The sequence below is a fragment of the Hyla sarda genome, chromosome 3 (genome assembly GCF_029499605.1).
Source record: "Hyla sarda isolate aHylSar1 chromosome 3, aHylSar1.hap1, whole genome shotgun sequence".
In the NCBI taxonomy this organism is placed as follows: Eukaryota; Metazoa; Chordata; class Amphibia; order Anura; family Hylidae; genus Hyla; species Hyla sarda.
The window spans coordinates 239,645,847-239,673,103 of NC_079191.1; the positions used below are offsets into that span (position 1 = coordinate 239,645,847).

Consider the following 27,257-nt stretch of genomic DNA (forward strand, 5'->3'; position numbering starts at 1 on the left):
AGGCCTTTTTAAAAATGAAAGAAGCAATCTGATTGCTTGCTATGGGCAACTGGTCAACTTTTCCTCAAATTTTGATAAATCTCCCTCAGTTATCTTTATTTGTAGGTCCATATGATTACAACTATACCCAATGTATATAGGTTTACCATTTTTGTTTTGATGGAACTTTTTGATACATTTTTATTTAAAAAAAATTCTGGTATATGAAGTAACCAAAAATCGTCAGTTTTGGACTTTGGTATTTTATACATTTACGTCATTGTCCGTGTGGTTCAATGCGAGTTATATTTTCACAGTGGACATTTATGCATGTAGCAGGACCAAATAGGTTTTTTTTTTTTTATATTATTTTATTTTAAAGAATGGGAAAAGGGGGTGATTCAAACTTTAATTAGGAAAAGGGCTTATTCACATTTATAAACTTTTTTTTTTTTTTTACACATTTCTTTTCACTATTTTAGGGGACTATTACATGTAATCTTTAGATTGCATGCACTGGGCAAAGCTTTTGCGTAGAGCGGCATTGATTAGCATTATTGGCACTTCATTAGTTGATGCTTCCTGCAGTAAAGAGATGCAATTGAATTAACAGAAGGAGGGTAAGAGGGTGAGTAACCTCGGCCTGTGGTCTTAGCTGATTGGACCCCGCTGTTTCAGATGCCGTTGGCTGTCCGGGCATGCTGGGAGTTGTAGTTTTGTAACAGCTGGAGGCACACTGTTTGGAAAACACAGATAGTCATTTGTGAGACCTGCAGTGTATGTTTATATACAGTATATATATATATACACCTGTATATATGTGAATATGAATGTGTGTGCACAATAGATTACCTTCTCATAGAAAGCATATCTTTCTATATAGGACCTTCTTTCTTGAACTCCACAGCACAGTACTCAGGCTCCTCCCACCCATGTGACTGATCACTTGGTAATGGCATCACCAAAGGTCCTTTGCTTTGCCATCCCACACACAGCCCGATATTCGGCAGTCAACCACTCACTGTTTTGTCTGTAAGAGCCTCCGCTCTTGGCACGCTGTCAGGATGCTGGCCTGAGTGAGGAGGAGCTCTGTGTGCAGCGGTACAGCACTCTCTGATAGGCTGAAGAATGTGAATTATTATGGTACAGGAGAGTTTTCCGCGGTGGGCAGTGCCCCCCCCCTCAAGAGTGCGCCTTAGGCAGCTGCCTATTTTGCCTAAAGGCAGCGCCGACCCTGTTCACATGGTGGGATATCCTCACGGAAAATCTCTGTGTGGGCATTCCACAGACAGCGGAGTTGCTATGGACGTCTGTATCACTCTACCTCTGGACAGGTTTTGATAAATACTCCTCATTGTGCACACAGGCAATCATTTTCCCATAGATTTATATAGAGGATAGAGCACATTATTTTTTTAAATGCAGGCGCGATTTTGCAGAGACTTTTTTTTACAAATGGAATGTGACTGGAAAAAAAAAACTATGTGTGCACCTAGCCTTATACCTACTAGATCTTTTTATGTTCATTTTTGGTTTACAAATACCTGATAAGAGCCAGATACTGGAACATATTCATTTATCTAATCTGTTTCAATTTCCTGATTGTAATATTTTTATTTCATTTTTTTGTACATAATTATGGTGGCTGCCATCTTGCCTGAGTTTTTTTTTTTTAACTGCATTTAGAGATATCCCTTACAGCAGGCGCCATGGACCACAGACAACAATAGACAGGAGCTGTCCCATCCACATGAATAAGAAACATTACTAGGCATTCTCTGTGACTTTTTCCTTGTGAGGTGCATCTACAGTGAGGGGTAAACTGCATATCAGCTATTGTAAATGGTGTTTTATCTATCTACTTCTTTCACTGTACTCCTGTCTGTAATGATACGAAGGCTACTGCTGGGAAATGATCAATACAGAATAGGAAGGCAAATTATAAAAAAAATAAAACACCAAAAATTCTTAAAATGATATGGTTAACATGAAAACTTGATTGAAGCTATTCGACCTTTAATGACTACACATGCCCTTTAACACCTTAAGAGCTTAAAGGGGTTATCCACCATAAGGTGATTTTAGTACATACCTGGCAGGCAGTAACCTGACATGCTTAGGAAGGATCTGCACTTGTCTTGGGGCTAAATGGCTATGTCATGAGATTACCATAACACTGTGGCTAGCTTTTTGTGAACTAGTATTTCCTGTTTGACTTTTCTTTTTTTGACTACAAATCCCACAATTCCATTTTCCTCCCTCCCACACATCAACCACCCCACCCATTGAAACATAAGACCTGTGGTTTTCAATCAGGGTGCCTACAGCTGTTGCATTAGTTGTAGATTGATCCCTCCACCCATTGAAGCAGACAGGCTCCCTGTCATCAGCTGACTAGTGAGTCAGGTCTCGGCCGCATTGCAAGCTGGGAAAAATCCAAGACAACAGTCATTTTGTATACTGGTAAAAATAAATAGTGGAGTGAAAATCACAGAAGAATTGTGAGAAAACCGTCACACACAGGTACAGACACTATATTATGAACTACACTAACTTTACAGCCCCTGTAGCATAGTCAAATATAAAAAAAAATCCTGGAATACCCCTTTAAGGCCTTGTGGCCAATTTCTATTTCTGCGTTTTCATTTTGTATTCCTCGCCTTTTAAGAAAGAGAACTCTTATTTTTCCATCTACATAGTCATACTTGTAGCCAGCTTTTTTTTGCGCGACAAATTGCATTTTGTAATGACACCTTTCATTTTAATATAAAATGTATGGCGCAAAAAAATATTTGAGGGGGGGGGGGGCGGGGAGTTAAATACAATTTTGCTACTTTTGGGGGGGAGTTGTTTTTACACAGTGCACTTTAAAGTAAAACTGACATATCTTTACTCTATGGGTCAATATGATTTAAAAAATACCCATATTTGCATAGTTCTCTTATTATTTTAAAACAGTTATTGGGAAAAGGGGAATTATTTATATTTTTATTAGGGGAGGTGCTTTTATATATTTAAACAATATATTTTATTTTACAGATTTTAAGTCCCAATAAAAAAGTTTATAGTAAGCAATCTTTGGGTTGCATTTACTGTACAATGATATGCTTTTGCATAGCATTGTACGGTGAAATTGGCACTCTCCTACTCTGTCCTCCACATCGGACCCCTGTGTGGGGGTCCAATGAGCACCCCAAACCTATCACCATCGTAATTTTCATATATTTTTCGCTGATATCCGATATAATCAGTGAGTCCAGACTATTTATAGCAACTAGTACTCACTGTTTATGAAGCAAGGGCAGCTCCTGTGCTCAATCCATAGACCATAAACACTGCAGGAGGTACATGAATGTTCTGGTGCAATCAGTACAAGGCGGCCAGGACATACATGTAAGTCATGTGTCATCTAGGGGTTATGGTAAAGGCCTGTAAAGTAACAATGTTTTTCTGCATGCTCATAGTCATATCTGAAAACTAACTACTGTACTATAAAACATACCAGAAAACATCAGTACATTTGACATTTCTATGAATAATCAATTAATTACATCTTTAGTATTCAAAATGTTGTCTTACATAGGATTATTATCTTAAATGCTTATAGTTTCACCATATATAGTAACAGTTCCATAATTCCACTTATGCATATATGTGACTTTGTGACTTTTTTTTTTTAATCACTTTTCATAAAAAAATTTCTGGAATGTGACGTGACCATATGGGATACGTCATTCACCATATGGGATCATTAACATTATATCTTTATAGTTAGGACAATTCCACATGCGACAATACAAAATATGTTTATAAATATATTTTTTAATGGAGGAAGGGTGGATTTAAATTTTTCATGCTCAAAGCTGCAGACATTGTCAGACAGCGGACAGGAAGATAAAACAAATTATACTAATCTCTTTAGCTGATGCTTATTTATAAAGTCACAAAATCAACTTTTCCATCCAAGGTTAACCCCTTTGCAACACATGATGGATCTGGTCTATCATGGTGCCGCTCAGGGTGTATGAAGCGGGCTCCTGACCCATACACGTTGACCCCCAGCTGATTTCAGTAGCAATCAAAATTTCCAATCAATATCATAATTGCACTGGTAAAACCAATAGATTACAGTGCAAAAAAGGAGTCCTCATACAGCCTCATATACGAAAAAAATAAAAAGTTATAGGGGTCAGAAAACAGCAAAAAAAATTCTAAAAAGTTTAGTAAAGATTAGTAAAGTATGGAAACTATACAAATTTCGGATTGCTATAATCGGGCCATCCAAGAGAAACAAGATAACATGTTAGTAGGACCACAGGGTGAACAGTGTAAAAAAGAAGCACCCTCCCCCTCCAAATTCACCTCACAAATTATTTGTTTGTTTTAGAGTATATGTAATGGAAAAATGAAAGGTTTTATTACAAAATACAGTTTTGGTCCTGCAAAAAACAAGCCCTCATATGGGTGTGTAGATGAAAAAACTTAGAGAGCTGTGGCTATTAAAGGGTGAGGAGGAAAAAACTAAATTGCTAAATTGATAATTGGCCCAGTCCTTAAGTGGTTAAGTGCCATAGAGTCAGTGCTGAGCTGCAGCATGAATGATTGATGTACAGGGTGGGCCATTTATATGGATACACCTTAATAAAATGGGAATGGTTGGTGATATTAACTTCCTGTTTATGGCACATTAGTATATGTGAGGGGGGAAACTTTTCAAGTTGGGTGGTGACCATGGCGGCCATTTTGAAGTTGGCCATTTTGAACCCAACTTTTGTTTTTTCAATAGGAAGAGGGTCATGTGACATATCAAACTTATTGGGAATTTCACAAGAAAAACAATGATGTGCTTGGTTTTAAGGTACCTTTATTCTTTCATGAGTTATTTACAAGTTTCTGACCACTTATAAAATGTGTTCAATGTGCTGCCCATTGTGTTGGATTGTCAATGCAACCCTGTTCTTCCACTCTTCACACACTAATAGCAACACCGCAGGAGAAATGCTATCACAGGCTTCCAGTATCCGTAGTTTGAGGTGCTGCACATCTCGTATCTTCACAGCACAGACAATTGCCTTCAGATGACCCCCAAAGATAAAAGTCTAAGGGGGTCAGATCGACAACCAATCCACTTTCCAGGAAACTATTTATCTAGGAATGCTCGGACCTGACACCCATAATGTGGTGGTGCACCATCTTGCTGGAAAAACTGAGGGAACGTGCCAGCTTCAGTGCATAAAGAGGGAAACACATCATCATGTAGCAATTTCGCATATCCAGTGGCCTTGAGGTTTCCATTGATGAAGAATGGCCCGACTATCTTTGTACCCCATATACCACACCATACCATCAATTTTTGTGTTCCAACAGTCTTGGAGGGATCTATCCAATGTGGGTTAGTGTCAGACGAATAGCGGTGGTTTTGTTTGTTAACTTCACCATTCACATAAAAGTTTGCCTCATCACTGAACAAAATCTTCTGCGTAAACTGAGGGTCCTGTTCCAATTTTTGTTTTGCCCATTCTGCAGCACCTTAAACTACAGATACTGGAAGCCTGTGCTAGCATTTCTCCTGCGGTGTTGCTATCAGTGTGTAAAGAGTGGGAGAAGAGGGTTGCATTGACAATCCAACACAATGGCAGCACATTGAACACATTTTATAAGTGGTAAGAAACTTGTAAAAAACTAATGAAAGAATAAAGTTACGTTAAAACCAAGCACATCATTATTTTTCTTGTGAAATTCCCAATAAGTTTGATGTGTCACATGACCCTCTACCTATTGAAAAAACAAAAGTTCGATTCAAAATGGCCAACTTCAAAATGGCCACCATGGTCACCACCCATCTTGAAAAGTTTCCCCCCTCACATATACTAATGTGCCACAAACAGGAAGTTAATATCACCAACCATTCCCATTTTATTAAGGTGCATGCATATAAATGGCCCACCCTGTATATGTTGCACCCAATTAGGGGTTACTGTGTGCAGGGTGTTTGGATATGATCATGACCCCAGGGCACCGTTAACCTACAAACTCCAAGGATAGTACAGCTTCTCCTGGCCCAGGTGTGGGATAATAAATACAGCGATGCCAGGTTATGGGTCTTTACTGAGGCAGAAGTAGATGTTACAATCCTTACAGCGCAGATTAGCGTAGAGGAGATGCAAAGTAACCCTTGGGAGCCCTGTAGACTTGCTGTGACTTGTAGTATTTTACACCCACTTGACTTTACTGGTTGCAGGCTTGGGACTATAGACTTAATTCTGAGGCCTCCCACGCTGACTAGGGTTCTGATAGTGTCCAATTAACGCTACACCACCAGGGTATGAACTAGCACTGTGTGGCCCGTCGACTCTCTGGCTCTTGTGCTCACAATTAGGAATTTCCGACTCCTCCTGGGTGGGGAAAACTTGCATAAATGTGTGGTTGCTTGCTTGAAGATTTACTTTAGGCTTTCCTTGAATCACCTCACACTCCTGCTGTATCTTCTCCACACTGCAGGTCACACTGAGTTCTGCACTTCACACTAAACTGAAACTAAACTGAATATATGGCCTAGCTAGGGGGCCTCCCATTAGGCAATCAGGGTCACATGGGCACTCTGCATCATGCCTCCTAACAGATATCCTGTACATTTCTTAAAGATACAGTGCAAAACAATATAAATTAACAGGCAAAGATTATAATGAATATCAAAGCATCACCTGAGCTGCAGGGCCTAGTGCAGGTACCTGAAGCAATGTTTACCTGACAAGACGCACTCCGGTACTGGGACATCACACATAAGGCATAGTGCTGGAGCAGTTTGTGTGTGTATTTGTGTATGTGTGTGTGTTTGGGTGGGGGTGGGAGGGGGGGTGGATGTCATGCATGCTGCCATCAGGTAAAAGACATGTATCATATGTTAAAAAATAAATAAAAGCAAAAACACTGACATAAGATATACACTTGGTTGAAAGGACAACGGGAAAGAAGAGAAAAATAGGAAAACGTGTTTACTTGTTATATTTTTATTGTACTTTTCACTGTTTTATTTTCAATTATGCATGTAGACACAACTATAACCATCTTTCTACAAATATATGCAAATTGTCAAGCTTGAGGGCACAGTGCATCAACACGTGATAAGAGCTTTGCTAGCATTCATAATCCCATTTTTTTCTAAATCAGTATTTTGAAATAATTATTTTATTTGAAAAAATTATGAGAACATTTGCAAGTTATAATGCTTAAAATTATAATTTTGATTTTGTATAAACATTGTGTGGTAAAGGAATTACCTCTTGAAGTAGTTTAGAAACTTTTCTGGCAGTTCCCCAGTGAATAGAATACCCACCCCCACCATGACCATAGTTATGAACAACAGTAAGCTGTTTTCCATTTTTGATAAGAATGTCTTTTTCTATCCTTAAGGCAGAGCGAGTTGGCCTCAGGCCTACCTTCTCTTGAATTACTGAGACCTCACACAGGGAAGGTTCTAGGTGGCAACATCTGTCCAAAATACCTTTACTGGCTTGTTCATTTGGTAAGTTACTCCAGACACCATTCTGCCTTGTTCCTCCAAGAGTAACACATGATATTCCTGGGTAAATGTAAGTGTTTCCATCACCATCTCTAATAAAATGTTTTATCCAGGGAGCATTTACTTCCAGTACTTGTCCTTTGACAGGATATATTGAATGGTCGCCAAACAGATGCCTTGAGCCTAGTCCTGAACAGTTCACAACCACATCATAGATACCATGTAGATCCCAGACATTGTTAATTTTTCTTCTTTCCAAGTATCCTCCATTGCTTTTAATTCTATATTCCAGAATCGTGTAGAAACAATATAAAGTATAATTAGATATCAAACAATGAAATGTAGAGAGAGCAGGCACTGCTAGTCTACCAAGAACAGTCAATCTTCGGTATATGGCACATTAAACGGAGAACATAGATGCACAGTGTACTATATAGGTGATGCTCATATGTGGAAACAGCAGCATAAACGGTTAATCCAGAACTTGAAGAACACAAAGGCACTCACCAGATACATTGTCTGGATTTTATGAAATAAAGATGTCAAAGACAGGTTAAGGCGGCTACATGCCGCTACGAGTGTAGGACGCCAGTGCGTACTAATAGGTGACAGCTGTTTCTTTCCTTGCGGAACCATCGGAAGTTCTGCAAGGAAAGAAACAGCTGTCATGTATTAGTGCGCAATGACGTCCTACCCTCGTAGCGGCATGTAGCCGCCTTAACCTGTTTGTCTGGATTTTATGAAATAAAGAAGTCACACTGTACCCGGTGAGTGCCTTTGTATTCTTCACGTTTTGGATAATTAGATATCAGATATCCCTATTTATGTACAGTGACCCCCCGACTTATGATGGCCCCGACATATGATCATTTCAACAAATGATGGCCTCTCAGAGCCCATCGTATGTTGAAGGCAGCATCGACATATGATGCTGCTGTGTGTCGGGGCCATCGTACAAACAGCTATCTGACAGCGCTGACAACTTCAGCAACTGACAGATAGTTGTTTAATGTGCCCCGTGTGCCCCGTTCTGCCTCCTGTTACTGCTAACTCACGCAGGCTTCCACTGTGAGCTCCGTGTAAGCCCCGCCCCCCCCAGTGCAGCCATAGCCAATAGCCTGCAGCATCTTGCTGCAGGCATCCAATGAGCTGCTCCCCTTCCTTTCCTATAGAGCTGTAGTCGTCAGGATGGTAATGGAGGACATTCTGTCTCCCCTGAAGGTATTTAAAGAACTGTACAGTACTGTATGCGATGTCACACATCACATACAATACATATACACACTATACACCCCATACATCAATGTTTCCCTATCAGTGTGCCTTCAGCTGTTGCAAAACTATAACTCCCAGCATGCCCAGACAGTCAATGGCTGTACATGCATGCTGGGAGTTATAGTTGTGCAACAGCTGGAGGCACCCTGGTTTGTTAAACACTCCCCATACACTCCACATACAATGGTCATCCCAGAACCAATTAGCAGTTTCCCATAGAGATATGTATTCAACATACAATGGTTCCGAGGCCCCAGAACCAATTACCATTTTTACATAGACATGTGTACTCGACATATGATGGTTTCAACATATGATGGTTCTCCTGGAACCAATTAATATCATATGTTGAGGGACCACTGTATATGCTATAAAAAAATCACATTTCATGTTCTTCTGTGTGTGATGTCCTGAGACTACTACAGTATTTGTCACGAATTATAACAAGGACTGAAAACTTAACATATTTTTTCCCTAAATTTGCTGTATAGTTAAACGTGACAAGTTTTCTGTAAGGAAGACCTTGATACCAGTATATTTAGTTCATTCTATATATTTTTCTCAGACCAGTTTTACAAATTCCATCATATTTTGTGACAAAACCACAGTAATTGCAGACAATTTCAGCTGTATGATGTTAAAATCTTGATAGAAAAATAGGTAAATTAAAGCGCCATGCACAACTTTCTATCATCTAAAATATCATTTATCATCAAAAAAAGACCCATGCACACACAGGTATATTGTGGCTTTCTGCAATGTCTGAGTCAAAATACAGCATCCAAAGGGGTCATTGGGCCTACCATGCTGAATTTTCATTTTGACAATGTCATGAAGGGGAGGAGAATAGTCTGTATCGCATAAAAAGCAGGCATGCCAAGGGTTGAGAACCCTGATGCAGAAGCTTGATAGAAGAAGCAAGCTACTAATGCCTGATTTAAATGTTTTAATTTCTAATCAGTTTTCATGTTAACATTCATGAATATGTATATAATTCATCACTGGAAAAGTATAAACATATGGGCTCAGGCCGGCAGAATTTTGACATAATAATCTATCATCACCATCCATCCAGTTATGCGCTTTTGAGTCTTAGTGCATCCAGTTGTGTACTTTTGAATCTGAGTATCATCACTCACTGTCATCAGAGCCACAGCCTATAGGCTGGTATGAGACTGAGTCAAACATAGTAAACATTGAGAGTCACCACTGGGCATCAGGGCATCACACATAGAGCTGTCAAATCAGCAATGACCCCCGCCTTGCCCTTTCCCTGCGGGCATACATGGTGCCTACTGTCCCTCTGTATTTCTCCATCTTTGTTTGGGATGTCGGATGCCTCTCTCCTGACGTACATGTCAGATGGACACTGCTTTAACCAGGTATGTTCTCGCAGTTAAAAGAAGCTTTTTAAAATCCACCTGCAAAAACTGCTCAAAAACCAATTCAGATTTTACTGCTTCTTCTAAGTCAGTTTTTTATGCAGCTTGTCACACTTTTTTTTTAAAGCTCCAATTAGAGATGAGCGAAGTTTCAGTGTTTCGATTTGTCTTCACGGCCCCGCGGTTGCTTACTTTAGCCTGCATAAATTAGTTCAGCTTTCAGTGCTTCGGTGGGCTGGAAAAGGTGGATATGGTCCTAGGAGACTCTCCTAGGACTGTATCCATCTTTTCCAGCCCACCAGAGCACCTGAAAGCTGAACTAATTTGTGCTTTCGTGACGAATTGAATCACTATAACTTTCCTCATCTCTAGCTCCAATGGATGCAAGCTTCCAAGTAGAACACTCTGAAAGGTAAAATGCCACTCCTTTTTCAGAAATCTTTTTTTTTTTTTTTTTTAATAAAACCAAATTCCCCAAGTCAATGGTAGATGGAAAAAACATGTGCTTGGGACTTTTTTGTTGTGTCTTTTTGGGGCTTGTTTTGTTGATATTAACATTTTTGCAACATTTTCTTGGTTGGTCTGATCCTATTCTTTTTTGTTGTTTCATATTTCTTATATACTTTTACTTAAAGGGGTACTCCGGTGGAATTTTTTTTTTTTTAATCAACTGGTGCCAGAAAGTTAAACAGATTTGTAAATTACTTCTATTAAAAAATCTTTACCCTTCCAGTACTTTTCAGCAGTTTTATGCTACAGAGGAAATTCTTTTCTTTTTTCATTTCTTTTTTGTCTTGTCCACAGTGCTCTCTGCTGACACCTCTGTCCGTGTCAGCAACAGTCCAGAGCAGCATAGGTTTGCAATGGGGATTTTCTCCTACTCTGTACAGTTCATGATACGAGCATCAGGTGTCAGCAGAGAGCACTGTGGACAAGACAAAAAAGAAATTCAAAAAGAAACGAATTTCATCTGTAGCATACAGCTGCTAAAAAGTACCGGATTTTTTAACAGAAGTCATTTACAAACCTCTTTAACTTTCTGGCACCAGTTGATTGAAAAAAAAAAATGTTTTCCACCAGATTACCCCTTTAAGTATGACGTAAAGGGGTTGTCCAGTATAAAAAGGTTTTTTCTAGTAATATCCCCAGACTGGCTTATTAAATAATAAAGACTTTAACTCACCTTCCTTGCTCCCTTGTAGCCTCCAGTATCAGAGAATTGTGTCTGCAACCAGTGACACTGCTATCTGCTGAGTTGCAGAGCTTAGTGTCTACAGACTGGAAACTGACAGTGCCACTCGGCAATCACTGGCTGAGATGGGACACCACTATGACCAGTAATTGGCTGAGCGGCACTGTGACATCAGGTCTACCGGTCCAGCCAACTCCAGGAAGCAGACTGTCAGCAGGAGTGCCCTTACATCGAAGACTATAAAGGAGAGGAGGAAGGTGAGTTAAAGTTTTTATTATTTTGTTAGCCAGTCTGGGAACATTACTTAAAAAAAAAAAAAATTTTACTGGACGACTCCTTTAACAGATGACCTTTGGATTATAGTACATTATTTAAACTTGTATTATTCACTCTACATGAATGTCTAATAAAGTTAGATTTAAATGAAAAACATACTTCTTCTCCATCCATGGCAAATATTGTGAAGCTTGGCATTTTAATGTCGTAAAAGCTTGACCAAATGTGTAAGATGGGAATTTTGCCAGCTCTGCTTTATTCATCATGCGGAAGCCAAGCACTGTTTGCCACCAAAATGGATAGGTTTCTTTAGGTGCTGACTTGAAAATCTGCCATCTAATAAAAATAAAAGAATATAGTATGTTTTACCAAGGACAATGTGAAATAACACATTAAGGAATTAAAACAATACAATTAATTTGGAAAGTCTTCCGAGCCTTTCACTTTTTTCACACTTTATGTTGCGGCCTTGTGCTAAAATAAAATAAAAAAATCCCTAAATCAATTTGCACTCAATGTCCCATAATAGGAATGTGAGTACGGAAATACTCCATATGTGGATGCAAAGTGCTCTACAGGCGCAAAACATGGCTCAGAAGTGAGAGTGCACATGTACATTTGAGGTCTAAATTGGTGATTTGCACAGGGGTGGCTGATTTTACAGTGGTTCTGACATAAGCGCAAAATACCTACATGTGACCCCATTTTGGAAACTACACCCCTCACGGAACATAACAAGGGGTTTAGTGAGCCTTAACACCCCCACAGGTGTTTGATAAATTTTCATTAAAAACCTACCCTACCCTACATTTTTCATTCTCACAAGGGAAAATAGGAAAAAAGCCCCCCAAAATTTGTAGCCCCATTTTTTCTGAGTATGGAAACACCCCATATGTGGATGTAAAGTGCTCTGCGGGCGAACTACAATACCTAGAAGAGAAGGAGCACCATTGGGCTTTTGGAGAGAGAGAATGTGCCTGAAATTAAAGGCCATGTGTGTTTACAAAGCCACCATAGTGCCAGAACAGTAGACTCCCCCCCCACATATGACCACATTTTGGAAACTACACCCCTCACGTAATGTAATAAGGGGTAAAGTGAGCATTTACACCCCACAGGTGTCTGAAAGATTTTTGGAACAGTGGTCCGTGAAAATGAAAAATATTATTTTTTATTTGCACAGCCCACTGTTCCAAAGATCTGTCAAATCACAGTGGGGTGTAAATTGTCACTCCACCCCTTAATAAATTCTTTGAGGGGTGTAGTTTCCAAAATGGGGTCACATGTGGGGGGTCCATTGCTCTGGCACCATGGGGGCTTTGTAAACGCACATGGCCCCCGACTTCTATTCCAACCAAATTCTCTCTCCAAAAGCTCAATGGCACTCCTTCTCTTCTGAGCATTGTAGTTTGCCCACAGAGCACTTTAAATTCACATATAAAGGTATTTCCATACTCAGAAGAAATGGGGTTACAAATTTTGGGAGCCTTTTTTCCTATTACCCCTTGTGAAAATGAAAAATTTGGGGTAACACCAGCATTTTAGTGAAAAAAATCTAATTTTTCATTTTTACGTCCAACTTTAGCGGAAATATGTCAAACACCTGTGGAGTGTTAAGGCTCACTGTACCCCTTGTTACATATTTTTTTTTTTTTTTGCTGTTCTGGCACCATAGAGGCTTCTTAAATGCGACGTGCCCCCCAAAAACCATTTCAGCTAAATATCAAAAGACAAACGTGACTCTTTCTATTCTGAGCATTATAGTGCGCCCGAAGTGCACTCGATGTCCACACATGGGGTATTTCCATACTCAGAAGAGATGGGGTTACACATTTTGGGGGGGGCATTTTCTCCTATTACTCTTTGAAAAAATAGAAAATTTGGGGAAAAAACTGCATTTTAGTGAAAAATAATTCATCCAAAAGTCATCAAACACCTGTGGGGTGCTCACTGTACCCCTTGTTATGTTCCTTGAGAGGTGTAGTTTCCAAAATAGTATGCCAGCTGTTCTGGCACCATGGGGGCTTTCTAAATGTGACATGCCCCCCAAAAACCATTTCAGAAAAACTACTCTCCAAAATCCCATTGTCGCTCCTTCCCTTCTGAGCCTTCTAGTGCACCCACAGAGTACTTTGCGTTCCGATATGAGGTATTTCCTTACAAGAAAAATTGGATTACACATTTTGGGGGGCTTTTTCTTCTTTTACCCTTTGTAAAAATTCAAAAAATGGGTCTACAAGAACGTGTTAGTGTAAAAAAATGGAGATTTTGAATTTTCTCCTTCACTTTGCTGCTATTCCAGTGAAACACCTAAAGGGTTAACAAACTTTCTGAATGTCATTTTGTATACTTTGAGGGGTGCAGTTTTTTTTATAATGGGTCATTTATGGGGTATTTCTAATATAAAGGCCCCTCAAATCCACTTCAAAACTGAACTGGTCCCTGAAAAATTCAGATTTTAAAAATTTGTGAAAAATTGGAAAATTGCTGCTGAACTTTGAAGCCCTCTGATGTCTTCGAAAAGTAAAAACATGTCAACTTTATGATGCAATAAAGTAGACATATTGTATATGTGAATCAATATATAATTTTTTTGGTATGTCTGTTTTCCTTACAAGCAGAGAGCTTCAAAGTTAGAAAAATGCAAAAGTTTCAAATTTTTCATGAAATTTGCAAGTATTGACGAAAATGTACCACTATGTTAAAGTAGAATATGTCACGAAAAAACAATCTCGGTAAAAGCATCCCAGAGTTATTATTGCTTAAAGTGACAGTGGTCAGATGTGCAAAAAATGCTCTGGTCCTTAAGGTGAAAAATGGGCTTGGTCCTTAAAGGGGTTGTGCGCTGCCCTAATTTTCGGAGCTCCGCTCACAGTGTCCGGAAGCTCATTACTCCGAACGCTGTGTGCGGTCTCCCGTGTTCGCGGCCGCCGGACGTGACGTCACGCCCAGCCCCTCGCCCGCCCCCTAGTGACGTCTCGCCCGCCCCTTTGTGACGTCACGCCCGCCCCCTCTACCAAAGTCTATTGGAAGGGGGCGTGACAGCGGTTGTGCCCCCTTCCCATAGACTTTCATTGAGGGGGTGGGCGAGACGTCACAAGGGGGCGGGCGAGATGTCGCGAGGGGCCGGGCATGACGTCACGCCCGGTGGCTGCGAACACGGAAGCCCGCACACAGCGTGTGGCGTAATGAACTTCCGGACACTGTGAGCGGAGCTCCGAAAGTCAGGGCAGCGCACAACCCCTTTAAGAGGTTAAACATGCAAATTTTCATACAAATTGTTATAATTTTTTAAAAGAAGTAAAACAAAATAACCTATATAAGTTGGGTATCATTTTAATCGTAGGGACCTACAGAATAAAGATAATGTATCATTTTTATGGAAAAGTGTTCTGTGTAGAATTGTGGAGGTTAGAGTCGGCAGATATTAAATGCTTTCAGAGCAGTAAGGCTAAGTCTCCACTTTTTTTTTTTTGCAAAACGCAAAGAAAAACGCCAACTCTGCCGCATGGCTTTTTTTTGGGTCAAAAAACGCTGCGGCCAGATGTTAGCTGTAAGTCATTGAGAAATCGCAAATTTCAAATTCCACTTCGCGTTTTTTCACTTTGGCGTTTTTTTCATCCTTTTGGTGTTTTTTCACTTTTTCTGCGTTTTTTTCCGCTCTTTGGCGTTTTGAAAAAAACACTGTAGTTCCCTCAAACCGGCGTTTTTTGTCAAAATCGTGGCGTTTTGCTCCAATAGAAGTCTATGGGAGTGAGAAAACGCCAAGAAAAACGCTATGTGGATTTTAACTTTGGTGTTTTTGCAGGCGGTTTTTAATCTTTTTTGGACTTTAGTGATGCAAAAAAGTGATGTAGATAGCTGTTTTTAATAAAATTTCGTAGGGTACCATTACAAATTTTTTTTTCAAAAATATACAGTAGTGAAGTAAACAATTGTATCTAACGAAATGTATATTATTGAAAAAAAAACTATTACTTTTTAAACAGGGATCAATTTACGTGTGCGGGGAAATAAAAATGTAGCCGACAATTATAAAAATGTATTGTGTGTGTGTTTTTCCCTTTTTTGCTTTATTTTTTTAATTTTTTTTTAGTTAGTACTACTACTCCCAGCATGGAACACACTGTTCCATGATGGGAGTAGTACTACCTGTACTAATAGACAGATCACCAGCTGCGATCTTTCTGTATAATATATAGATGCGGCGGCCGCTCTTCTATGGTCCCCAGCCCTGACATATATTTACACTTATTCATATTTCCCGCAGGGCTGTGATTGGCCAGATGGTTCCAGCCAATCACAGCTCTCTGTGAGAAATAGGAACATGTGTATATATACGGCCGTGCAGGGGACCATAGGAGAGCGGCCGCTGCATCTATACATTATACAGGAGCATCACAGCGGGTGTCAGGAGTGATACCTGCAGTGATCTTTCCATAACTGCAGGTAATACTACTCCCAACATGGAGCACACTCTGCCTCATGCTGGGAGCTGTAGTACCTGCATTAATAGACAGATCGAAGCGGGTGTCAGAAGTTACACTCGCTGCGATCTGTCTATTAATACAGGTACTACAGCTCCCAGCATGGAGCAGAGTGTGCTCCATGTTGGGAGTAGTAGTGCCTGCTTAAGGACACATCACAGTGGATGTCACTACTGACACCCTCTGTGATCGTCCTGTCTATAGCAGAGATGGAGCGGCTGTATACATCGCTCACATCCCTGCTCTGCACTATACTCCGGGCCGACCACTCATTCATTCATCTTTTCCTCAGAGCTGTGATTGGCTGAAACCATCCGGCCAATCACAGCTCTGGGTGGGAAATATGAATTTCTGTTGACATCAGTGGCCGGAGTATAGTGCAGAGAGGCGAGCGATGTATAGACCCGCTCGCTTCTCTGCTATATTATGGACGATATATGTCTATAGTACAGGTACTATCACTCCCAGCATGGAACAGTCTGTTTCCTGCTGGGAGTAGTAGTACTACATAAAAAATGTTAAAAATGTATTAAAAAAAGTGAAACACACACTTTATTAAAAAATAAGAAAAATTGGGTTATAAAATATATACATTTCGTTTAATAAAAAAAATTCCATCACTGCTGCATCCTTTTTTTTTTTGGTACCCAAGAAATTTTGGGTACCAAGAAAAAAAACGCCAAGGTGCAATTTCCACACAAATGAAAAAAACGCCGGAAAAAAACACAAGAAAAAACGCATGATGACGTCACTTGCACTGGCGACGCAGTGCAAAAAACCAAGTGGAGACTTAGCCTAACAATGGCATCTATCTTGGAACCTGACAGTATGTATCTTTGCAATGTCAGAAAACTTTTGCCGGTGATTTGTGATTAAAGTGCTGTCTTTGAGGCCATTGGCGCATCAGATAGAAAGGCACATGTTGTAAATTCCTGACCACTGCATTTAAAAAGCTGTTAACCTTGCAAATGAAGTTAAAATGCAGAAAGGACTGTAGGCTAAAGTAGCATTTAAAAGTTGCAAAAAAGAAAGGCGCATAGCAACTGTGCCAAAAGACTACAGAAAAAACTTGGGTAAAATGATAAATACCCCCCATTGTCTAGTTGAAAGGTAAACCTTTCGCCCAGTCTGAAGTACAGAGCACTCTGGATCAGGTTTTCTAAAAGAATCTCTCTGTATTTTACTCCATTTAGCTTGCTGTCCAGTATCTTTGTCCCAGCCTCCACCATGCTTTACTTTATGGGATGGTATTAGACAGATGATAAGCAGTGCCTTGTTTCCTCTAGATATGATGTTGAGAATTGAGGCCAAACAGTGTAAACTTGGTTTCATCTAACCACCTATGATTAAGTTTGTAAGACCAAAACGTGTCAAGCCTGATGCGAAGTGTTTTTATGTTTAGGGGTTTGGACTTTTTTATTTTATAGCTTAACTTAATAAAGAAGATCGACTTTTACTTGCAGTCGTGCTATTAAATTACTCTTTACTTTAATTTATGGACATAGAATCTTGTGTCTGACAGTTTCTTAGATGCTTTTTTTTTTTTTTTTCAAACTTCAGACTAAGGGTGCATTCACACTGAGGAATTCACGAGGAATAATTTCGGTCAGGAAATTGTTGCCTTCTCCATCAAGCGGAATTCTAGCTGAATTCGAGCAGAATTCAAGCGGAATTCAAGTGGAATTTCCATGTGGAAATGAAGAGGAATAAAGGAGGAGGCTATTTAATCTACTTTTCTGAATTCCGTTTGAATTCCGCTCGAATTCCACTCAAATTGCTCTTGAAAACAATGTTGGGCAGAATTTTTTTTTACCATTGACTTCTATTGGATTCTGCTCGTGGATTCCGCTTGAAGAATGAACATGTTCTTTCTTCAAGCGGAAAGGAATTCAGCGTCGGAATTCTGCTAGCAAAATTTCCGCAATGTGAACAGGACAGCAGAAATAACATTAAAGTCAATGGACAGAGGAGATGTGCATTAATTTGGAGTGGAGAATTCAAGAGGAATTACTCGAGTAAATTCCTCTTGAATTACTCCGTGTGAACGCACCCTTACTTTCATGTATCTTTTACTGAGAAGCGGCTTCTTTATGACCACTATGCCATAAAGCCCAGATTGTTGGAGAGCCGCAGTAATGGTTGACCTTCTGGAGATTTATCCCATCTGCACACAGCATCTTTGGAATCTTTGGAGCTCAGCCAGAGTGATCTCTCTAACCAAGACCCTTGTTCCCCGAATACTTAGTCTGGTGAGGTCGCCAGCTCTTGAAGAATCCTGGTTGTTCCAAACTTCCATTTAGGAATTATAGAGGCTACTGTGCTCTTGAGAATATTCAGCACAGGAAGATTTTTTTGTACCCTTCTCCAGTGCCTCCACACAATCCTATCTGTGAGTTTTACAAGAAGTTTTTGCTGCCTCATGGCTTGGTTTTTGCTCTGATATACATAGTCAGCTGTGAGACCTTATATAGACAATAGAAATCAATTTAGAAATTACGCCCAGTAAACTGGATTTACCACAGGTGACTCCAATCAAGGTGTAGAAACATCTCAGAGATGATGAAGAGAATGGGAGTCCCAGATTTGAATTTCAAAGGGTCTGAACAGATCTGTCCATGCAATATTTTTAGTTTTTTCTTTGTAATAAATTTGCAAAAATTTCTACTATTCTGTTTTCAAATTACTGAATGCAGATTGGGGGGGGGGGGGGGTAACCTTGATTTTTATATGATTACAAGGTTGCAACATAACAAAAAGATAAAAATGTGACAGGGTCTAAAGTCTTTCCGAGTGCATTGTAAGCAAGCAGAAAACTAAAGACAACAGCACAGCACATTATCAAGACACTAAAGAAGTCAACAGACTCATAAAAGCTTTCGAGCGAGAACCATGGCATTTCTACACTGTACTGTTTTAAAATTCATATGCTAAAATTTATTGTATGCAATTGCATATATTAGAATCATCGAAGTAGCAAATGCTCTTTACATGTTCTGCTATGTGCTGTTTTTGCACATGTAACCCACGTTAAAGTTTAAAGAACATAGATCAATTTTGTAAATTCTGACAAAGAAATACCTTTTGTTTCATATGAAACAGAGCAGGATATAGTGTATCATACTAAATTTTCTTGCTATTTTTTTCACTTACCCTGAAATTAAGTGTATGCCAGCTTCACCTGCCTCTGAGGAATTTGCAATTTTAAACAGGTAGTCAAATGTTTCCTTGAACCAGGATTTCTGTTGATCAAGTGATGTGTCTTACAAAAAAAGAGTAGCAAGAGATTAAGTTTTCATAAATAATGTAATGACATTAATTAAAAAATAGTAGGTATTGTAGTTTTATATATTTTTTTACATATCCACTAGACCCACAGACACCAAGACTCAGTTACAGGGATAAAACTTTTTAATTCTCTATTATCATAGATTTGTCATATTTGTTGACATGAGAATACAATGGAGTTTCATGTGAGCAGTGCATTGGCATCTCTTTGCCATGCAATGTATGCCAGATGAACATGGTGTGGGCTAAAATAAACAGTCAAACAAGGCATTGCGTTCCACAGTTTTTGTATCCCGAAAGTGTCGGTGAATTAAATTTAAACAAAAATAAATAAATAAAATATACATGTTTGGTAGTAAAGTGTCACTATCATTTATGTAAACTTTTGACATGTTGTGCAGATATGTCCAAAGCCAGGTGAAGTGCCAGGCAGCCTCACTCCTGGGCTTTTCCTGACCCTTTCACTGCATAAGTCTATGGAGTGAAAAGGTTGGACTGAGCAGCTGGCCGGGGAGTGAGACGTGCACTGTGGGTCATAGGAGTCAGACCATGTCAAAAGTTTATTTAAACCTCAGTGCACTTTATAAATCTAGGTTATTGATTTTCCACGCATAAATAAAAAAAATGCCAAATTCCAGAATTGTGTTTTTTTAAGGTCACATCACAAAAATTCTAAAATGTCCTATCTACATCAAAATTGCATCAACAACTACAGATAATGGCACAAAAATGAGACTTCACACAACTCCGTAGACTGAAAAAAAAATGGTAGGGGTCAGAGTTCTAAGTACCCCTGGGGGTACTTGTACTCCAGGTTGAGAACCACTGGTATAGATCCCATATAACTGCAATCAATACTAGTAGGAGTATTAACACTAATTTCTAACCTTTTCATGTGTGATATTTAAAAAAAAAAAAAAAAAAAAGTTACTTGTTTTGGGTATATGGGAAACTAGGGTTTTGTTGGATCACCCCCTGGTGGTCTATGAGTATTTGATAAAAGTTACCCTCCATATATTGGTCTACAACTGGGGGAATTTTTTGTATAATGTATAGAGGCACTTGTGCTGTATGTTTTACTGTCATGCAATGTATGTATTTGTATTAATTTATCATGTGCTGCTTTCTAGCCTGCACTGCGTCACAGTACAGTATATGTATGTTTATGACGATTGATTCCTAATCAAGTTATTTTCAATAAATTAGTGAAGAGAAAATAATTAAGGGAACTAGTGTTCAGGGATGTGCCTTAAATATAATTTTTACTATATATGCTTAAAAATTGATAAATACAAGCGTGCCCAAGTACATAATAATAACTGAATACTAAAATAACGGTCCAATATAGACACAGTACAAAGCACTTACTGGGGTTTGCAGGGCCCAGCCAGCCCAGCAGTGCCACACCACGAGCGTGACGCGACACGGGGGGAGTGAACAGAGCCACAACGCTGTGACCTGTGCACACAGTTACTCGCTCCCTGACTCGGAGCGGCATTGTAATAAAGGATTCTTAGTAAAGGTAATAGTGGGCACCTCTTTAAACCAGCAGTATGAAATGGAGCACAGCTACTCAAATGTGTGAGATAATAAGAGATAAGAATAGACATAGAAGGGGGACGAAGCATGATAATAATGCAGAGAGGTTTAATTATAATCTATTCTCAGTATACTCGGCACAGATATTCAGGGATGTATATAGGCTGTTCAAAATAGAGAAGGCACATCAGATCGAAAAGCTTATTAAATACCAATGATGATTAAGTCCCAAATTACAGATTAGATAGAAAGAAAATTAGATTAATTAGTGTAGTGCAGCATCAATTGATGTAGGTAAAATTAACCGGGTGCACATGGCTATAACCACAAAACAGGGGGGCAAAAAATCGCTATTAAATGGTGGCAAGGGGTTAGCATGGCGCTAGGGATGCCTAACACTGACCCTATATCTCCCTATGATACCACTCTATTACCTAGACGGGGGGCCCGCTTTGGAACCTCCTATTAATGGTCTATATGCCCTATGTAACTTTTGACCACTTACTCCTAGAGGCTGACTAAAGCCGTCCCTATCTGTCTATATCGGTCACCCGGGTATATAGCCAGTGCAAAGGAATCAAAAGGGTTACTGTTACAAGAAACAGCCAAAGTGTAACTGCTCATTGAACCCCCTCTGGGCTACCGTGTCAAGTTCAAAGATCCAGCGGCACTCATTTTGTAATAATAATTTATTCAAATCTCCTCCTCTGTGGCAGTCAGTTTATCAATTCCTACAAAATGTACACTCAAAAGATCACCTCCATGCGTTGAATTAATGTGGCGTATCCCTGTTATGTCCCCAATATGTTCCAATATTCTTTTCTTGAACTCACGGATGGTTTTACCCACATATAAAATGGGATATGTACAATAGGCAACATATATAACTGCCCTCGTAGAGCAGTTTATGAAGTGTTTGATTTGTATAGAGTTTATTTGTGCAGGGACTTGGTTAGTCTTGGTCACATGCTAGCACGCACTACAATGGCTGCATCTATGGCAACCTTTCATAGGTGCTGTCACGATGCCGGCTGGCAGGAGGTGGATCCTCTGTGCCAGAGAGGGATTGGCGTGGACCGTGCTAGTGGACCGGTTCTAAGTCACTACTGGTTTTCACCAGAGCCCGCCGCAAAGCGGGATGGACTTGCTGCGGCGGTAGTGACCAGGTCGTATCCACTAGCAACGGCTCAACCTCTCTGGCTGCTGAAGATAGGCGCGGTACAAGGGAGTAGACAGAAGCAAGGTCGGACGTAGCAGAAGGTCGGGGGCAGGCGGCAAGGTTCGTAGTCAGGGTGGATGGCAGAAGTACTGGTACACAGGCTTAGGACACACAAAACGCTTTCACTGGCACAAGGCAACAAGATCCGGCAAGGGAGTGCATGGGAGGAGGTCAGATAAAGGCAGGGAGCAGATGGAAGCCAATTAAGCTAATTGGGCCAGGCACCAATCATTGGTGCACTGGCCCTTTAAGTCTCAGGGAGCCGGCACGCGCGCGCCCTAGAGAGCGGAGCCGCGCGCGCCAGCACATGACAGCAGGGGACGGGAACGGGTAAGTGACCTGGGATGCGATTCGCGAGCGGGCGCGTCCCGCTGTGCGAATCGCATCCCCGACGGCCATGACAGAGCAGCGCTCCCGGTCAGCGGGACCGACCGGGGCGCTGCGGAGAGAGAGACGCCGTACGCGCTCCGGGGAGGAGCGGGGACCCGGAGCGCTAGGCGTAACAGTACCCCCCCCCCCTTAGGTCTCCCCTTCTCTTTGTCCGGTAACTGCCTCCCCTGGGATGAGGACACCGGGAAAGGATGGAGGGATTCCTCAACGGCAGGCAGTACAGCAGGAGTGGGAATGGGGAGGGAGGGCAGAGGGCGAGGCCTGGCACGGGGCAGTGTGACACCAGGACGAGGGCCATGAGGAGGCACCGAGGCTTGCCTGACTGGACTGGGAGGGGGGGAGAGGTACTTCTTAAGGCGGGCAGAGTCCATAACGACCTTAGGGAGACCGGATACAGGAGGAACCACAGGGTCACGGCAGGGAGTACTGGTAACCGGTTTAAGGCAGTCCTTGAAGCAAGAGGTACCCCAGCTCTTGATCTCCCCTGTGGACCAATCCAGGGTTGGGGAATGGTGTAGAAGCCAGGGTAGTCCAAGGAGAACTTCAGAAGTGCAATTGGGGAGGACCAAAAACTCAATTTTCTCATGATGAGGTCCGATGCACATTAGGAGGGGCTTCGTGCGGAAACGCACGGTGCAATCCAACCTGGCTCCGTTGACCGCGGAAATGTGGAGTGGCTTGACAAGACGGGTCACCGGGATGCGGAATTTATTCACCAAGGACTCCCGAATAAAATTCCCAGAGGCACCAGAGTCCAGGCAGGCCACGGCTGAGAGGGAAGAGCTGGCTGAAGAAGAAATCCGTACAGGCACCGTGAGACGTGGAGAAGCCGACTTAGCATCAAGAGACGCCACACCCACGAGAGCTGGGTGCGAGCGTGCGTTTCCCAGACGTGGAGGACGGATGGGGCAATCCACCAAAAAATGTTCGGTACTGGCACAGTACAGACAAAGATTCTCTTCCTTACGGCGATTCCTCTCTTCCAGGGTCAGGCGAGACCGATCCACTTGCATGGCCTCCTCGGCGGGAGGCCTAGGCGCAGATTGCAATGGAGACTGTGGGAGAGGTGTCCAGAGATCTAAGTCTTTTTCCTGGCGGAGCTCTTGATGCCTCTCAGAAAAACGCATGTCAATGCGAGTGGCTAGATGAATGAGTTCATGCAGGTTGGTAGGAGTATCTCGTGCGGCCAGAACATCTTTAATGTTGCTGGATAGGCCTTTTTTAAAGGTCGCGCAGAGGGCCTCATTATTCCAGGAAAGTTCAGAAGCAAGAGTACGGAATTGTATGGCGTACTCGCCAACGGAAGAATTACCCTGGACCAGGTTCAACAGGGCAGTCTCAGCAGAAGAGGCTCGGGCAGGTTCCTCAAAGACACTTCGAATTTCCGAGAAGAAGGAGTGTACAGAGGCAGTGACGGGGTCATTGCGGTCCCAGAGCGGTGTGGCCCATGACAGGGCTTTTCCAGACAGAAGGCTGACTACGAAAGCCACCTTAGACCTTTCAGTAGGAAACTGATCCGACATCATCTCCAAATGCAGGGAACATTGCGAAAGAAAGCCACGGCAAAACTTAGAGTCCCCATTAAATTTGTCCGGCAAGGACAGGCGGAGGCTAGGAGTGGCCACTCGCTGCGGAAGAGGTGCAGGAGCTGGCGGAGGAGATGGTTGCTGCTGCTGTAGCTGAGACTGAATCTGCTGTAGCTGCGACTGGAGTTGCTGAGTCATGGTGGTCAAGTACGACAGCTGGTGATCTTGTTGGGCAATCTGTCGGGCTTGCTGGGCGACCAGTGTGGGGAGGTCGGCGACAACAGGCAGAGGAACTTCAGCGGGATCCATGGCCGGATCTACTGTCACGATGCCGGCTGGCAGGAGGTGGATCCTCTGTGCCAGAGAGGGATTGGCGTGGACCGTGCTAGTGGACCGGTTCTAAGTCACTACTGGTTTTCACCAGAGCCCGCCGCAAAGCGGGATGGACTTGCTGCGGCGGTAGTGACCAGGTCGTATCCACTAGTAACGGCTCAACCTCTCTGGCTGCTGAAGATAGGCGCGGTACAAGGGAGTAGACAGAAGCAAGGTCGGACGTAGCAGAAGGTCGGGGGCAGGCGGCAAGGTTCGTAGTCAGGGTGGATGGCAGAAGTACTGGTACACAGGCTTAGGACACACAAAACGCTTTCACTGGCACAAGGCAACAAGATCCGGCAAGGGAGTGCATGGGAGGAGGTCAGATAAAGGCAGGGAGCAGATGGAAGCCAATTAAGCTAATTGGGCCAGGCACCAATCATTGGTGCACTGGCCCTTTAAGTCTCAGGGAGCCGGCGCGCGCGCGCCCTAGAGAGCGGAGCCGCGCGCGCCAGCACATGACAGCAGGGGACGGGAACGGGTAAGTGACCTGGGATGCGATTCGCGAGCGGGCGCGTCCCGCTGTGCGAATCGCATCCCCGACGGCCATGACAGTGCAGCGCTCCCGGTCAGCGGGACCGACCGGGGCGCTGCGGAGAGAGAGACGCCGTACGCGCTCCGGGGAGGAGCGGGGACCCGGAGCGCTAGGCGTAACAGGTGCCATGTGGATGTAGTAGAGTTGGTAGTGCGTAGATGACTATGAACCAGCATGTCACCAAGACTCCGTCCTCGTCTGTAGGTCATTTGTGGAGTGTCGCTGACAATGTCCTGAAGGTCTGGATCAATCCTCAAGATGTCCCAGTGTCTAGAGATGATGTTTCGCATCAGAACACAAAGTTTATTATAGGTCCCTATGATCCTAGCCGGTTCCGGAACATCAAGTCTCCCCCCAGAGTTGTTGGGGACTAGTAGCTCGGTTCTTGATCTACCTGAGGCCTCCCATTAGGCCTTGTTGAGGTATATAATGAGGGTAACCTCTCTCCTGAAATCTCTGCATCATTATACCAGCTTCCCATTTGAAATCTTCCAGATGGCAACAGTTCCTCCTGAGACGCAAGAACTGCCCTTTTGGGATACCCCTTTTGAGGGGACCCGGGTGGCAGCTCTCCCACCTCAAGAGGCTATTGGTTGAGGTGTTTTTTCTCTCGAAAAAATAGTGCTCTGTAATGTACCATCTGCACCCTTAAAAATCTTGACATCCAAAACAGTAAGCTCTTTTTCTTGAGTCTCAAAGGTAAAGTATAAACCTATATTGTTCATGTTGATAGCCGCCACTAATTGCTCAAATTATTATTTTTTGCCACTGTGCCACTCCATAGGACGAAAACATCATCGATAAAGCACAACCACAAAAGCGCGTTCTCGCCAAAGTGTTCCCTTTCATCACTGAATAGGGTTGTGGCCTCCCACTAACCCAGGGTAAGCTGGGTGCATAGCTGGGGGCACAGGGGCTCCCCATGGCGGTTCCTCTGAGTTGGTGGTACACTCTGCCGTTAAATAGGAAATAATTCCTGGTAAACACAAAATTGAGCAATCGTAAGACAAAACTATTATGTTCTTCAAAATAGGATCACCTAGTTCTGAGAAAGTATTCGACGGCCTCTAGCCCTATTCAATGATGAATTGACGAATAAAGGGCTTTGACGTCAATGCTTGCTAAGATGGTATCATTACTGACGGTTATATCTTCAATACGTTTGAGGAGGTCCATCGTGTCCCTAAGATATGAAGGTAGGGAAAAGATGGACTGTCGAAGTACCTTTTCCAGGTAGATTCCCACCTTCTGTGCAATACTGCCGACCCCTGACACAATTGGTTGGCCCTTGAGAAGTATTAGACCTTTGTGTATTTTTGGCAGTGCATAGAACATGGGAATCCGGGGGGTTGACGGCATCAGAAATTCAAATTCCTTGGTGTAGACGTATATACTTTGGTTTGTCCAGTAGAAGGATGTTCCCGCCCTTATCTGAGGCCTTTATGACCAACTGGCCCTTTTACTGTAATTGACCCAGGGCCTGTTTTTCACTTTGAATCTCCCTGAGGATCTCACAAGTAGAGGTAACATTCTTAAGGTCTCTAAGGACCAGTTCAAGAAAAATGTCTATGCATGACGTATCGCTAATGGGAGGAAATTACTTACGTTTAAATTTTTTATTTGTAAAAGGACCCTGACCCAGTGGTCACTCACTATCATCTAAAAGATCAGCTTGATGTCTTGTTGTCCTAAAGTCCTCTTCCATCAGACCATGCTTAAGGCACTCTCGTCTTTCTTGAAATTTGAAAAACTTGCGCCATTTGAGTCTGGGCGAAGAGATGCAAATCCTTCGTCCATTTCTAGGGTCAGTGTTAGGCATCCCTATCGCAATGCTAACCCCTTGCCACCATTTAATAGCAATTTTTTTGCCCCCCTGTTTGTTGTTATAGCCAAGTGCGCCCGGTTAATTTTACCTACATCAATTGCTGTTGCACTACACTAATTGATCCAGATTTCATTCTATATAATCTTGAATATGGGACTTAATCATCATTGGTATTTAATAAGCTTTTCGATCTGCTGTGCCTTGTCTATTTTTAACAGGCTATATACATCCCTGAATATCTGCGCCGAGTATACTGAGAATAGATTATAATTAAATCTCTCTGCATTATTATCATGCTTTATCCCCTCTTCTTTGTCTATTCTTATCTCCAATTATCTCACACATTTAAGTAGCTGTGCTCCAATTCATCCTTCTGGTTTAAAGAGGTGCCCGCTATTACCCTTACAAAGAATCCTTTATTATCACTCTGAGTTAGAGAGCAAGTTACTGTGT

General features: G+C 42.0%; 1 protein-coding gene across 2 annotated transcripts in view; it reads right to left on the reverse strand.

Annotated features, from left to right (window-relative positions):
• Window positions 1–6,979: 6,979 nt before the first annotated feature.
• Window positions 6,980–27,257, reverse strand: part of DDO (D-aspartate oxidase) — a 54,083-nt gene continuing 33,805 nt past the window's right edge. Inside the window, exons 3-5 of one of the 2 annotated variants that reach the window (XM_056566321.1) lie at window positions 19,264–19,372; window positions 11,786–11,962; window positions 6,980–7,782 (exon numbers count right to left, since the gene is read on the reverse strand). In XM_056566321.1, coding sequence (XP_056422296.1) covers window positions 7,215–7,782; window positions 11,786–11,962; window positions 19,264–19,372 — 854 coding nt within the window. In that variant the 3' untranslated portion in view covers window positions 6,980–7,214. The remainder of the gene's footprint in view (window positions 7,783–11,785; window positions 11,963–19,263; window positions 19,373–27,257) is intronic. The other variant, XM_056566322.1, reaches the window with a different exon arrangement.